This window comes from Cupressus sempervirens, chromosome 11 (genome assembly GCF_028749045.1).
Source record: "Cupressus sempervirens isolate cs-2001-9-10 chromosome 11, ASM2874904v1, whole genome shotgun sequence".
Lineage (NCBI taxonomy): Eukaryota > Viridiplantae > Streptophyta > Pinopsida > Cupressales > Cupressaceae > Cupressus > Cupressus sempervirens.
The window spans coordinates 276654245-276670043 of NC_143128.1; the positions used below are offsets into that span (position 1 = coordinate 276654245).

A 15799-nucleotide genomic window follows, 5' to 3' on the forward strand; every position below is an offset into this window, starting at 1 on the left:
ATTGCATGTAATTCTACTTTCCATGTCATGACACACTGCATCTCATTCTCCACATGCAACTACATGTCATCTCACTCTCCATCCACAATTACATGCAATCTCATCCTTTGTTCCCATTAACACACATTTCTATCTTTCGAACCTAAATGCATGTTCATTTTACATGTAATCCACTTTATGTGTAATGACATCCAAAGAACTCGTTTTTTACTAAAGGTCACAATTTTAAAGTCAAACGTTATCATTTCCACGCATTCATATGTACCCCAACTTGCATTCTTGGCTATACCCGTGAAAGCCTATCATTGCCCACATGCAATCCATCTTTCCAAGTCTGGCTTTGGCCATTTCCAGCCAAATACATATGCTTTCCAGTTCATTTCCAGCCATCATATGTGTTCTATAAGTGTCTAATCCACACTTTGAATACCCACCCCTCATGGATTCGTCATTGTAAATCAAATCCCAAAGTTCTCAAGGATTCAATCTCATTTGAAGATGTTATCATCTTCATGATGCAACAAGTCAAGATATGCTAGAATTTTTATAAAGAACAATGACATCCTCTCAAGAAGACGCATTTTAGCTTTTAAAGAAGTAGTTATTCATTTGGTCTCCATTTTCCAAATGGTTGTTTGAGAACTTGAGTTCGTGTGGGAATGCACCAAGCACTTTGCTTCAAAAAAAAAAAAGTTTAATTTGTTGGTTGAAAGTTGTTCTGAGTTTACATCCGGACATCATTGAAAAGGTCTTCAAAGTGTCAGAGACTCCATAATGTGTCAATCTACAAAGGAGAATTCATGATAACTTGAATGAGAAAAAGCTTTATCACATCAAGTTTTCAAATGACAACATACAATTTATCAAATAGAGTTACAGGCTATCAAAAGACACAACATCATGATTATCAAGGCGAATGCAGTGGCACAAAATACAGGAATTCCCGGTCCTGTGATCATCCAGGATAGCATCGCCAAGTACAAGGCCCTTCAGAATAATCCCTAGGATTGTTTCAATTCTCTTTCTTCTTTCTTCTTCTTCTTCTTTCATGTTTGTAATTGAAGAAGATGTATTACATGAAAATGTGTAATTACATGTAATGCGACTTACATGTGTAATGATATGTAATCCACTAATTTCTCTTGTTAGTTAGACCAAGTCAAAGTTGGTTGAGTTACTCCCACATTTCCCTCTTTTTTCTCAACTCCTTTGCCTATATAAAGGAGTACCCTCTCATTGTAAAAATCATCTTTTGTTGTATGCAAGAAAGCTCTATCAGACTTGTACAAGCATAACTTTGATTGTGTAGTATGAATTTGGGAGAATGTGAATAAAAGAAGCAATTGGATTCAAAGCTTTGACTGGAAGAAATTGTGATAGAGCAAATTAGAAGCTTTGACTGTAATTTGTGCCTATTGTCTTTGATTCATGTTATTATTGCATGTTTAATAATAGAGCATAGTGAATTAAGAAGAAATTGGAGCAAAAGCTTTGATTGGGAGCGATTGTGGTGATACATAAACTAGGAGCTTTGACTGTAGCTTGTATTACCATCTCAAATTCACAAAAAATAGTTAGAATTCCCTACTTCTAGAAGTCTTTGTGCCCCAATGGTAAAGGTTATTCTTATAGAAGAGATTAAAACGGGGCTTAGAGCCAAACTGGTATGATTTCAATCAGCCTTTAAGTTGGTGTGAGTTTATCGGTATCACCATTTCCTACTCTAGATAGAAGTGTAGTTCAAGGTTTCCTTTTGTCCATTAATCTCTCCATGAGTAAATGGATTCTTTCTTGAAAGCTAAAAGGAAAGAATATTGGTAATACTCTTTCAAATCACTTAACTTTTTGCTTACCTTGAGTTGATCCAAGGAACAATGAGAAGGGGGGGCCTTCCCTTTAAGGTAGTAGAGACTTTGTCTCACACGCTGTGGCTGGTCTACCTAGTTTGCGACTGGATTTTACCTAAAACTGTTAGTTGCAAAATATCCACCCAACAGTTTTTTGGCGACTCCGCTGGGGACATGACGTTCATTTGAGAGCCTCTTGCTTTCATTTGAAGCATACCTGTGTCCTTTTTCATGGTAAATTTTCATTGTAATTGTTTTATGCATTTACCAAGGACATGTAAATGGCCCAAGGTCCTTGGGGAAATTCTTGTGGACTGTTGAATATAGCTCCACCTCTACATGATCTTCCTGAAGGCTCACGAAAGAACTCTCCCAAGTTTTTTGGTGATGAACATCCTGATAAGCATATTGCTGCTTTCTACATTGCATGCGGTGTTCATGCTATTGAATACGAGGATGTGTCTGTTAGGTTGTTCGTGGTAACTCTACAAGGTGTGGCTGCTGATTGGTTTTACCATTTACCACTACATACTATCACAAATTGGTCCAAGCCTATTAAAGATGCTCATGCAATATTGGTCCAACTTGCTCGGCTAAAGAAGTTGTCTCATGTGCCTATGGTTGAATTTGTTTCTCATTTCAACAAATCGACACAAAGAATTCCAATTGCTGCTCAACCTACAATTCCAAATTTAAAGTGTTTCTTTGTCAATGCTCAAATTCCCGAAGTTTGTTTTCTATTAAGGAGAGAAGCCTTGACTACTCTTGTAGTTGCACAGACATTGGCAATTGAAATTGAAGATGATCTTATTCTTGTTGGGAAGATAAGAATTGAAGCAAGTGGGTTTGGAGAAAGTTTTTATTCTTCTAACTCATTTTCCTCCAGCATAAGGACGGATGCTGCGGTGCAGAGATTAGCGAATGAGTTACTTGCCCTAAAAAAGAAAATAGTTGAAGCCATATTCTTCATTCTTCACAAAGATGTACAAAGGAGGCCTTTTTCCAACTATTGTGCATTAGTTTTATAATTGGGAATCAACAAAAGTTAGCTTCACCATCAAAGAAGCTTGCAATTGAAGCACCATTAGCAAACACAACAATAAAGCATCCTGTATCTGAAGCTGGTGATCTTGCTATTCTCTTTCAAGAAAAGGAAGAAGATGCTGGCGACTCTCATATCTAGTGCACCCAGTCTCAGAAGGCCAGTGATGAAAAGATGAGGAAGGAAAAAATTTTGTCCAATGTTTAAAATAATCATGTCATTAAAGTGGAAATGCAAGCAAGTTTGAAGCAAGCTGAAAATGATGTATTTGTGTCTCAAGGTCATGAACTTGGGAACACTTTACATAAATGTTCTACCTCGGAGCTTGAAAAGAAATTTCTCATAAACAGTAAACACTTTTCCAAGTCAGAAGTTTGTGAGCAATATGTTGAGCTAGGCAATGCAGTCATGTCATTACTGAAATCACATGAGCAAGGTTTTCTTGATCATTCTTGGTGATTGATGAACCAGTCAAGCAAGTTGCAGTTGGCAAGAAAAATTCAGAATCTGTTCAATCAAGGGGATGTCCAATCTACCATCTTGCTTGGTTAGAGGCTAATGGAAAGCTAAAGATTCCACATGTACCTGAACATGAAAATACCATTCAAGATGATGTCAGAGAAGAGTTTTCAGCTTTAGAGGAGCAGTTTCAATTCATGGACTTATCTTGGAGTAGCAGTACACATGATTCATATCAAAAAGGTGAATTCCTTTATTTCTTCCAAGATGGGTTATGTCAGGCATTGACATTATTGCTTCAGTTATTCATGTTCCATCAATATCAAGTTTCATGTGAACATGCAAGGTACTAAAAAAAGGTAGCTATATTGTTGAACTCGTAAATGGTTTCATCAAAAATGTGCATTTTTGGCTAGTTTCAATTAGATAGGTTTTTCTTTGTTGTTTATAAGTGTGCTTGCACATTTTTGTTTTATTAGATTTGCTTTGCTTTAGTCGTGTTAGTTTTGTTTTGTTTTTGGTCGGTTGACTGTATCACCCAATGGAGTGGATGAAGGCACTTAGAGAATTGGATTATATGTCTCTCTTTGTTTTCAAGAACAAACAAGTTTTTATGAAAAATGCCTAGATTTCGAGCAGTTATGATCACTTTTTGGCTTTACATGTAAGTCGTTTTGAGGTTTTGATCTATATAAATACTATTGAAAAACACATTTCTTCCTTTGGGTGTAAAAAAAGCTTCATTTCATGCCTTTCATAAATTACGTTTTTGCTAAAAGCGCCTAGAAAATTGAGGTTTTTATCCACTTTTATGTGTTTTGAAGTCACATTTTTGCATTTGGGGAAGATGTTTTTACATTCCTAAATAAAAAATGACTCAAATACATGCATTTTTTGGCCACGTTTTTCCAAAAACTGCCCATATTTTTGCATGAAAATATCACGTTTTTGTTAAAAACACTCAAAAAATGGCATTTTCAGTCCATATGTTTGGATCAATGGGGGTTGTTTTTGAGTTTTAATGCATGCTATTGCCTTTGGACACTACGTTTTTGGCTTTGTCATGTCAAATTCGACCCTTCATTGATCATTAATATTTGTTGAATGCAAGTATGGAAGAAGTCAAATTATTGTTTGAGAATCCGGATTTGGAGGAGAATCGGTCTTCAAAGTTTAAGATTCTTGCTATTTTGGCTCATTAACGTCCAAGTAAGTGGACATTTTCAAACCTGCTCATCAATTCATGCTTATATTGCTATTTGTGTGTATATTTGAGCTCGAAATTGCACACTTGTCCATATATATGCCATGAAAAGGGCATTTTGCTTTTAAATATGATAAAAATTCTCATTTTTACACGGTTTTTTCCCAAATTCCAAATTCGAATTTGCATTTTGAAGAAACTTGCCTCTTGGGATGCTTGAGTCTGAGACCACAAGTATGTGTTTCTTGTGTACTTGTTTTTGTTGTTTATTTGTTTTCTTTCTTGGTTTTCTTCATTTGTAAGAAATTGCAAGTTCTTTCCCAAGAACTTAAGCACGTTTCACTTCATTTCACCTTCCACCTCTTCGTGCAAGTGCATCATTTCATTCCATATCCACCATTACATACCAAGGCACATTTCATCCATTCCTTTCATATGCAATTACACTTCATGAGCAATTACATGTAATTCCACTTTCCATGTCATGGCACGCTGCATCTCATTCTCCACATGTGATTACATGTAATCTCACCCTCCATCCATAGTTACATGCAATCTCATCCTTTGTTCCCATTAACACACATTTTCATGTTTCGAACCTAAATGCATGTTCATTTTAAATGTAATCCACTTTACATGTAATGACATCTAGAGAACCCGCTTTTGACTAAAGGTCACACTTTTAAAGTCAAATGTTATCATTTCCACGCATTCATATGCATCCCAACTGCATTCTTGGCCATACCCACAAAAGCCCATCATTGCCCACATGCAATCCTTCTTTCCTTTCCATCCAAATTCATATGCTTTCCGATTGATTTGCAGTTGTCATATGTGTTCTAGAAGGGCCCGTTTGGTTGTTGGAATACAACTAGAATAGGAATGGAAAATTAGATTTTTTTTTGTATTCTTTGTTTATTGCATCAAATTAGAATTGGGAATAGGAATACATATTCCCATTTTGACCCCAAAATGAGCATATGTTCATTCCTATTCTCAATCTAACTTTCCCAAGTTTAATATTTTTTGAGGTTTGTGGTTAAACGGGTTTCCAAATATGAGCAGTGTTAGTCATCGATATAGTCCATGTTAAACGGGTTTCCATATTTTCCATTTTTAGTGGTAGTTTTTCTTGTTTCTGTCATTTTTACCAAAAAATTGACTAGATTTACAATTTCTATGAACCTTTTCATTTTTTTTCCTTCCATCTATTAATCGTGTCTAGGGTTTTAGTTAAAAAAATTCCTTCCATGGTCATAATGGTTTTTTTCACAGATCTATGGTCATTTTTAACGAAAAAAGTCAACATTTCTCCATAAATCGCAGAGATTTGATGAAGAGATCTTTTCGAATTTCCATTCTTTGATAGTGTTTTCACTTTGTCGATTTAAATGGATGTAATTTTTCTCGAGCTCCTGCACGAATGTGCCTCCATATCTTTGGGTGTATCGAACATCACAAGCCTGCACATCATAAAACATGGGAATTATGAAGCAATTTGATCTGCACATCCGCCCTGTCTCTTCCAAACACCAAGATGAACTTGTTTCTATGGCTTTTTTCCAAGCTAGAATTAATGTCTTTGCCCTTCTCCAATTCTTCGCTGTCAAGAAATCATAGTGGGTTTTTGTTACGAATCTATGGTTGTTTTTAACAAAAAGTCAATATTTCTCCCTGCATCTCTGCATTTTTTTTGGCATAATAAGTTCATTTATGTTGCAAATGGGTTATCTCTACAAAAATTAAGTGTTCATGTATTTTTTTTCCATGCTTACCTGCGTTAGGGTTTTTAGATACCCATTTTGTTTAAAAAGTAAGGTCTCTTTCTTAGTATCATTATTATACTATTGAGAGAGTTGGTGTTGGAGCAGCAAAGATTAAAATCACTGTTATGATAGAGATATCCTATGTACTGCCAAGGCATGTATGCCTCTTACTAATGCACAGGTCGTCTTGTTCAACACTCATCTTCTTCAAAAATCTTCAATCAAAATGTTCATATTTGAGTAGATTTTTAAAAACTTTTACAGCGATTTCTCTCTAATGCAAGATAGTTTAGATATGTTGACTGTGCTTTCTTTCACTAGAACAAGGGCATATATGGTAAATGGATACTTCTCAAAATAATTATTTTCTCAAGACTACAATGAGATTAGATTGGGACTAACATATTCCAATTCTACTTTTGTACAACCAAACATGGGGATCAATATATTCTTAATCAAATTCCTGGTGAACCAAACAGGTTTGGAATTGCAATTTTCAATTTCTATTCCCAATCCTCATTCTCATTCCCATTCTCAATTCTAAATCTGAATTCTTATGCCAGCAACCAAACAGGCCCTAAGTGTCCAATTCATACTTTGAATACCCACCCCTCATGGATTTGTCATTGTAACTCAAATCCCAAAGTTCTCAAGGATTCAATCTCATTGGAAGATGTTATCATCTTCATGTTGGAGCAAGTCAAGATATGCCAAAATTTCTATAAAGAACAATGACATCTTGTCAAGAAGATGTGCTTTAGGCTCTCAAAGAAGTGGTTATTCATTTGGTCTCCATTTTCCCAATGGTTGTTTGAGAACCTAAGTTCGTGTTGGAATGCGCCAAGCAATTTGCTTTAAAAAGAAGAAGTTAAAAGTGTTGGTTTAAAGTTCTGACTTTACATCCGAACATTGTCGAGAAGGTCTTCAAAGTGTCAGAGACTCCATAATGTGCCAATTTACAAAGGAGAGTTCATGACAACTCAAACGAGAAAAAGATTGATCACATCAAGTTTTCAAATGACAATAGACAATTCATCAAAGAGAGTCAAAGGCTATCAAAAGATGCAACACCATGATTATCAAGGTGAAAGCAGTGGCACAAAATATAGGAACTTCCGATCTTGTGATCATCCGAGATAGCATCGTCAAGTACAAGGCCCTTCAAAATAATCCATAGGATTGTTTCAATTCTCTTCTATCTTTCTTCTTTTTTCACGTTTGTAATTGAAGAAGATGTATTACATGAAAATCTGTAATTATATGTAATGAGACTTACATGTATAATGACATGCAATCCAATAGTTTCTCTTGTTAGCTAGACTGGGTCAAAGTTGGTTGGGTCGCTCCCACTTTTTTCTCCTTTTTCTCAACTCCTTTGCCTCTATGAAGGAGTACCCCCTTATTGTAAAAATCATCTTTTTTTGTATGCAAAAAAGCTCTGTCACACTTGTGCAAGCATAACTTTGATTATGTAGTATGAATTTGGGTGAACAGTGAATAAAAGAAGCAATTGGATTTAAAGCTTTGACTTGAAGCAATTGTGATAGAGAAAATTAGAAGCTTTGACTGCAATTTGTGCCTATTGTCTTTGATTCATGTTATTATTGTGTGTTCAATAATAGAGCGTAGTGAGTTAAGAAGCAATCAGAGTCGAAGCTTTGACTAGGAACAATTGCGGTGATACATAGACTAGGAGCTTTGACTGTAGATTGTATTACAATCTCAAGTTCACGAAAAATAGTTAGAATTCCTTACCTCTGGAAGTCTTTGTGCCCCAATGGTATAGGTTATTCTTATAGAATAGATTAAAATTGGACTTAGAGCCAAACTGGTATGCTTTCAATCAACCTTTGAGTTAGTGTGAGTATATCGGTATCACCGTTTTTAACTTTAGATAGAAGTTTAGTTCAAGGTTTCCTCTTGCCCATTACTATCTCCATGAGTAAGTTGATTCTTTCCTGAAAGCTAAGAGGAAAGAATATTGGTAATACTCTTTCAAATCTCTTAACTTCTTGATTACCTTGATTTGATCCAAGGAAGGGTGAGAGGGGGAACCTTCCCTTTAAGATAGGAGAGATTCTGTCTCACACGTTGTGGCTGTCTACCTATTTTGCGATTGGATTTTACCCAAAACTGTCGGTTGCAAATTATTCACCCAATAAGTTACACTCCCTTTTGTTAGTGGTATGTATCTTGTCATGGTTTTAGATTTCACAAGGAATCAAGTCTATTGAGGGCTTGATTACTTTCTTGTTTCCTTAGTCTTTATGAGATCATCCTATGTGTTTGATCTATTGTACTGTAAGTTTGAGTTTGGCTCATACTCTTGCTAAAGTGGGGGGTAAATGTATCATCTTAAAACTTAGCACCCATCAATTAGGGAGCTCTTGAAGACTTCTTTGGCCCCATTTTAAAAATCTCCTAGAACATGGATGCATTTGTGCTCGATCTGCAACCTCTCCTTGAGATTTTATTTTTTTAACCATTTTTTCTCTATCCCCAATATTTCTAAGAACATCTTGATGCATAGAATCTGCTAGTTTAAGGTCGAGGTCAACCTCAACCTTACACATTTTGCCTTAGAATATCGAGCCCATTCGGGGTTGTAATTTTGTTTCCCACACTTTGCAATCCACCCTTTTTAATTTTGATCCAGAAATCGCTATAAAAGAGGGCCTTCTCCCTTTATTTGATCATCCACTATTTATGAAAGCTATCCATTTTCATTCATTACAATCGTAAGCAATCCATATTTTTCACGAGCAAGCATACATTCAAGCCATCATTTGCAAGCAATCTTTCAAGGTGCATTTTTAGGAGTTCACACCAAACAGGAAAGGATTCATTGAAGGCCCTCATTTTATGTCATCATTCATGCATTTCCTTCTCAAGATCTAGCTTCTTTCTTCATTGGAGATAGTAGAGTTGGCCATCAAGGAAGGAAATCTTCACTTATCAAAACCTTGGACAAGCATTCAAGCATTCAGCCCTTCAAGCATTCAAAAACATACTTACATCCATAGATCTATGGTTTGGCACTTGTAGATCTATTGCATTTATGGAGACATTCTACATTATCATTCTACACCATTCATCTACATACAAGCATCTATACATCTGTGTGGATAATGGATCTAAGTCCATCCATAGAAGTTTGACAAGTAACATAAATATTTACATTGTCTTAATTTTACATGCTTTCTCATTTCAAGGGTAATTCCTAAATGGAGGGCTTGACCAAGGCAAGCTCCTCCCCCATTGACAAAATAATTTTTTCATGTGTGTAGGAGTAGATCCACAGGTTCTCAGAGCAGTGAATTTTGATTTTGGAACTAGGGTTTCAAGTTTTTGTCGGACTTTTTGGATCTCATATTTTTGTGTAGAGAAGGTTGAAGTCAACCTTGACCTTAACCCATTTCATCCTTAACCCCAAGTCAACCTTGAGCCTCCACGTCATCCTTTACCAAAGGTCTCCAAACTTTCAGAATTGGCAAATCTTAGTTTCAAGATCCCAAATTTAGCTTTGTCTAGTTTCTATCATTATTTAACAACAGGTTCTTAGATTTGAATTGGCCCCTCTTATTGGCCCTAAAGGAGAGTTTGATTCCTCATTGGTAATTGCTTAGCATTTACTTTGATGCATTAGATCTAATCCTTTCATGTGCTTAGCTTTCATGTGTGTTTTTATATTACTTTCAATCCAATTGGTCAATCTACTTGCACTAAATAAACACATAATCAAACCAATTAATAACACAACATTAAAGTGAAAGAACATCTTACAGAGAGAGATCCCTTGAGTATACATCTTGGAAAAAGACTTCGATCTAGCATTGACACCCCTTGCATCCTCTTTGGTTAATATAATTTGTGCCCTTTGAAAGGTAATGTTTGAAGGTCTCTATTTCACTTTCCCTAATGAACATCTAAAATTCGGGATTCAATATACACATCTTAATCTCTATCTCACATATTCATTGCACATCCCCAATTTTTATGACACAAAATATTAAAATAAAATAAATGAAATCTAAATTAATAGATAGAAGAATTAAATTAAACAAAGATTAAATAATAATATAAGAATATAAAATAATTAAATTAATATATCATTAAGTTTAATGAATGGCCAAAAGACATGAAATAAAAAGATGTGACTCCCTCAAAAATGTGATATAAAAGTGAATAGAATTTTATTTGGAAGGGGAGAGAAAAAGAAGAAAAATACATATAATAGGAGAGCGTTACATAGAAAGAAAGATTAATTAATTGTTGACAAAAAGGATGTATCTCTTCCCAATAACATGCAACCATTGAATCCCACTAATATTTAATAAGGTTGAAATCATTCACAAAGGATGAAATAGAAGAAGAATATATATTTGGATACTCTTCTTGGTTGGAATGGGAAGGGGACAAGGGATAATAATATTATAATAAATATATTTATGGTAAAAATATATATTATGGAGGTGGTTAATAATATATGTTAAGAGATATTAATAAGTAAATAATAATAATTTATATATATATATATACATATAATATTTGAATCATATATAGGAACTATATAATTGGATTATATAGCTAGAAGATTTAATATATTTGGGATATGAGAATTAAATTATAATAAATATCTAAATATGATACTTGGATTATAGACAATAGGAATCCACCTCATATATATTACTAAGGTGTCCTAGGGTAGGGAGTTTGTGGAAGGGAGAGGTGGAGTAATTTCAGGCACATTATGATTGTCTTAACAATAGGGTTATGCCTTGAGGGAGGCTTCTTGTAGTCTGCTTTACAAGCCCTTGGCACATTAAATCTTCCACTTTATGATGACATTACTAAGGAAAAGAGAAGTGATTCATGTGATCTATATGAAGATATCCTTGTATGTTAAATCTAGACCATGTTCATTAAGTTATCAATTATTAGTTTATACTTCTTTAACATTTATGAATAATGATAGCTAATATGGAGCAATATGCTACATACTTGGTTAGTAAGAATGATTCCCTAATTCAACAATCCTAACTTCCACTAATTTATTGATTATAGGCCAACTGATAGGAAAGGGGTCATTACAATTGGTATCAAAGCCTTGATCCTGCCATTCTATAGGGTAAAAATGAATCAACAAATCAACCTCGTAATTAAGTAAAAAACAATCTATGTATTATGCATCTTAATATATTCATATGTATATTTAATATTTTTTATAATATCCTCATTGTCCCCAAAATCAATTATTTATCCCTTGAGCCTTTGTTCTTAAGATCTATAGAAATGTCACTATTTCAGACATGGACCTATTTGTATTTCTTATGTTTGGTTTTAGGATTTTTAGGGTTTTATAGAATAGCATTGGATTTAGCATGTTCCATAATAAATAGGATTAAGCCCTAATAAAGGTCAAGGAAACTAGCTTTTTAAGCATGGTCCCTAATCCTAGGTTCTAGGTATCAAAGGAAAAAGAGTGAAAATGATATGAGTTTATGACAAAAATGGTCCAATAGGATGAAATAGTGGCTAAAAATACAAGTAAAATGCCCATTCAAAGTGAAATACTTCATGATAACTTCAGCAACCTTCACCCAATGTGATTTGATAGTCTTGCAATCATAAACCCTAGCAAAAGTCCTTTCAAGCTTGTGATGCTCCCCTATCCTGAAAAACTTGTTCATGACAATAGATGAGGCCTTACAGCCCTTGAAACTCTTTTTGGCCTTGGTAGAGAGGTCTGTGATTTGTTCTTTAGTCACCACTAGTTCCATGTAGAAAGCACGGACAGTATTGTCTTTTCTCTTTGGACATGTATTTGGTTTGATTGAAGTGTGATATTTGCTCTTCCTTTTGTCTTTTGGGCCTTTGATTGTATGGCCTCCAAGGACTGGTTTAAAGTTTGATATTATGAACTTTTACTTAGCACAACATTTTAGCTCTCATTAATTGTAACTTTGTTATTGTTAATATTAAATCCTACTTTGAAAACGAATATATGCACCTGATATTTGTTAGGTTCTATTTATCTCCTGTATTCATTTGGCTATACTTAATATAAAATAACATGAATAACTTACAGAGTGGATTTCCTCTATTGCAAAGAAATGTCCGTTGGAGGCATGCCAGTTTTCTTGAGGCGAGTCTGCAGTCAACAACATTTTCATTGACTTGAATGCATGGTGCTCCTTCATGCTAGTTTAATGGAACAGTCTATAACTAGGAATATACTCAACACATGCAAGCTTAAGCTTTAACTACAATTTTCTGGATTCATAAACAACTTAATATATCAGACTAAAGAAGAATAAAGTAGGAATTTTTTCTTTTTATGTCTAGAATGTGAACTAGTGTTATTGTAATGTTTCCTCACATATTTGCTTCAATTTTTTTGTTTACTAGAAAGTGAGTAAAGAGAGGATAGTATTACCCATTATTTGTCTCATTTATGTCCAAGTAATTTCCAACCAAATTTCTGCATGTAGAGAAGTAAAATTTCATAAATTGTACAATGAAACTGATAGAAAGAATACTGTTAAATATAATTCCCAATAATAGATACATTTACTCAGCAAAATAAGCTGCATATATTAGACAAAGATGAAAAGTAAAGAAATATATAACTAGAGAAGAAAAGGCTGAATAGTGTAGTTTTATTAAATCTATATCTAAATATCTTTCGAAATTCTACATGATGACTTGGCTTCGAGAAAGCTATCTTGTCTCTCTTGACTTACACTTTCAAATTTGTGCCATTGAACCAGGTTGGAAGAGTTCCTGAAAAATGATTGTAAGATAGATCTCTGGGACACAGGATATCAGTACCAAATTAAGTCAGAATTATATGTTGAATTTATAACTCATAATCACAAAATGAAGGAACTCAGATGGTTTGAGATTTCTACTCACAAAAGCTCAATTTCTTTATAAATACAGAAAATTATCAGGTACATTTATATTAACTCAATGAACTTATTTTAAAACATAAAAATTAACAATTGCCAATAGTTATTGAAAAAAGCAGCAGATACATCTTCTATGAAAGCACAAAATATCAAAGAAAGGATGTTTGACTGATTAGATACTGAAAATGTCAGGAAGAGCTCTTGATGTAAGATATGATGCTTTCAATCAAGGAAACAATTGCTATCAGATAATTTATATAGCTTCATACCAATATTTGTGAGTACTGAGTTTCATATTCATATATATATATACACACACACACACCCTATGCTAGCTATATATTCTCAGAATAATTTAATCTAATTTTCACACAAAGATATGTTTTGCTAGTTGAGGTTTTGTATAACTTTAAGAATAACTTCAAATAATTTTTATGAAAAAACAATTTACCTCCATTGGAGGTTTTTGTGATTGGTTTGAATAGCTATAGTACAACTTAATCTATCTTGAGCAAAGAGAATTTCAAAAATCTAGAATAGTTGACCGTTAACAACTAAAGATGTAATCAAATGAGCCAATGGCAAACGTTTCTACAAGCTATGGTCGACACCTAAATCAATTCTACAAGATTGCCAATGTCTTATTACCTAAGAAATCATTCAGTCCTCAGATTTTGTGGGTGTGAGTGTGTGTTTTGTCTCAATTTGAGTATTTATGACTGTACAAGTGCCAATGTGTGTGAGAGAAGATGTCTTCAAGGAGCAAAATTGGAATGGTCTTGAGAAAGATCATAAGATTTTTGCTTATGGAATAAAGATAAAGGCTTCTTGAAGAAAGCTGGATAGAAAGTAGGTAAGTAGTAGTAGTGTATGTTTTGACTTTAGGGCATTTAATTGCAAAATTCTATCTTTGGGGTATCTGATAAACCCATCCCCAATTCCAATGTAGTCCTTAGTGTCTTATGCTCAAATTCAAATCGTAAGACAACCTTTTTGTTTTACACCATTTCATTTGGTATGAACCTAGTTGTTGTTTTCCATGTAGGCCATTATGCCTATACAACTTTTGGAAGCTTGCATACCCAATCCTTGTATAGAAGCTAACTATTTTAGTCCAAATAGCCTCAATTTCTCTATTTGTAAGCTCGACTAGGCCATATGATTGGGGATAACATGGAGTGTAATTCTTGTGCCTTGCGTTATTCACCAATGCTTTTAGTGTTGAGGAAAACTGGGGACCTTGATTAGCAACAATCTCCCATGGCATCCCATACTTAGTAAGGACTTCTTTGTCGAGGAATTCTGCAACTTTATTATCCTAGCCCCTAGGCATGTTCATTATATGGACTTCCACCCCTTAGTAAGATAATCAGTAATTGCTAGTGTATACTCTATGTTGGAAGAAGGGTCAATAAGTCCTATGAAGTCAAAACCTCACTTACAAAAATGTGACAATACTAATTGATGTTTCCTTTGATGCCTATTAGCACCTAGTGTACTTGACTGAATCCTTATGCAAATTAGGCCAACAATAACCTTTGTTGAGGATTTTTAAGGAAGTTTTTGCAGCAAAGTGCTCTCTAGAAGGATTGTCATGACAAGCATATTAAATATTATAAATCTCAATCTTCTCTCAAATATCTCATGACATTTTTAAACATTGTACAAAATAGGTAGTCAAACATCCAAGAAAAATGAAATCTCTTCTCAACAAGGTACCAAACTCAACACACAAAAAACCCAATTCTCAAATGCACAACAGTAGAATGAATTTTGATTTCTCTCCAATGCTCTTTTAAAATATTTCCCCATGAATCTTCATTAGCAAGGCTCTTTAGTGATTTTGACATTTGTTTTTATAATAATGAGTTGACTTTATAATATATCATTGTTGGCTAAAATATTTGTAAGTCACTAGAACTACAACTTACAAAATGCGAACTTTGGGCAATAGTGTAGTAAGATAAATCTATCCTCTTGGCAATAGGGGAGGCTCCCTTCTTACCATAGGTGGCTACACAAAAACCTAACTAGAATTGACAAATGGGTGGTTCTCTGAATCAATTCCTCTTTTTTCAGGAATGATTTTAGTCTAACAACTCTTTGTGAATTAACAAAAGGTATCTACTACTACTATATTTATTGCTACGATAATACTAGTGGCTTAGAAGTTGACGCAAGAACAACTTTAAGACAGCAGCTACAACTTAACTTATGCGATTGAAAGTAAGAGTCCACAGTCTTTTATGATCAATCCTCTTTGAATAAAGGTAAATAGCTAACAAGGCACAAAGTCTCTTATCAACTATCCAATTTGTAATGATATACTAAGAATTAAAACATTTTGGTAGGCTCTCTCATCCAGGTATGAATAGACATGTGAAGTATCCAAAGCATCACAAGCTCAACTAGTGTGAGTGTCAAGAGTTGCTTCCATTGCAAACTTACACATTAAGCCTTTGCGAGAGAGAGTTTGGAGTGACGAATAAGTTGTAGCCAAGATGAATGTCTCAAGTTTATTGAATAACATCTCCAATCCAAAAAATCCTGAAAATCCCAATATTTCCAAT

At 34.3% G+C, this 15799-nt stretch overlaps 1 protein-coding gene and 1 long non-coding RNA gene across 6 annotated transcripts in view; one reads left to right on the plus strand and one right to left on the minus strand.

The window, feature by feature from the left end:
• The window catches only part of LOC149529187 (putative LRR receptor-like serine/threonine-protein kinase At1g56130), a 256167-nt gene that overhangs the window by 23045 nt on the left and 217323 nt on the right, over positions 1-15799 (minus strand). For all 4 annotated transcript variants that reach the window (XM_089811093.1, XM_089811094.1, XM_089811092.1 and 1 more), the window contains 3 exons: positions 13062-13127; positions 12755-12799; positions 12405-12469 (listed from right to left, as the gene is read on the minus strand). In XM_089811093.1, coding sequence (XP_089667219.1) covers positions 12405-12469; positions 12755-12799; positions 13062-13127 — 176 coding nt within the window. The remainder of the gene's footprint in view (positions 1-12404; positions 12470-12754; positions 12800-13061; positions 13128-15799) is intronic.
• The window catches only part of LOC149529188 (uncharacterized), a 164059-nt gene continuing 161393 nt past the window's right edge, over positions 13134-15799 (plus strand). For both annotated transcript variants that reach the window (XR_016359082.1, XR_016359083.1), the window contains exon 1: positions 13134-13271. This is a non-coding gene — a long non-coding RNA (uncharacterized LOC149529188). The remainder of the gene's footprint in view (positions 13272-15799) is intronic.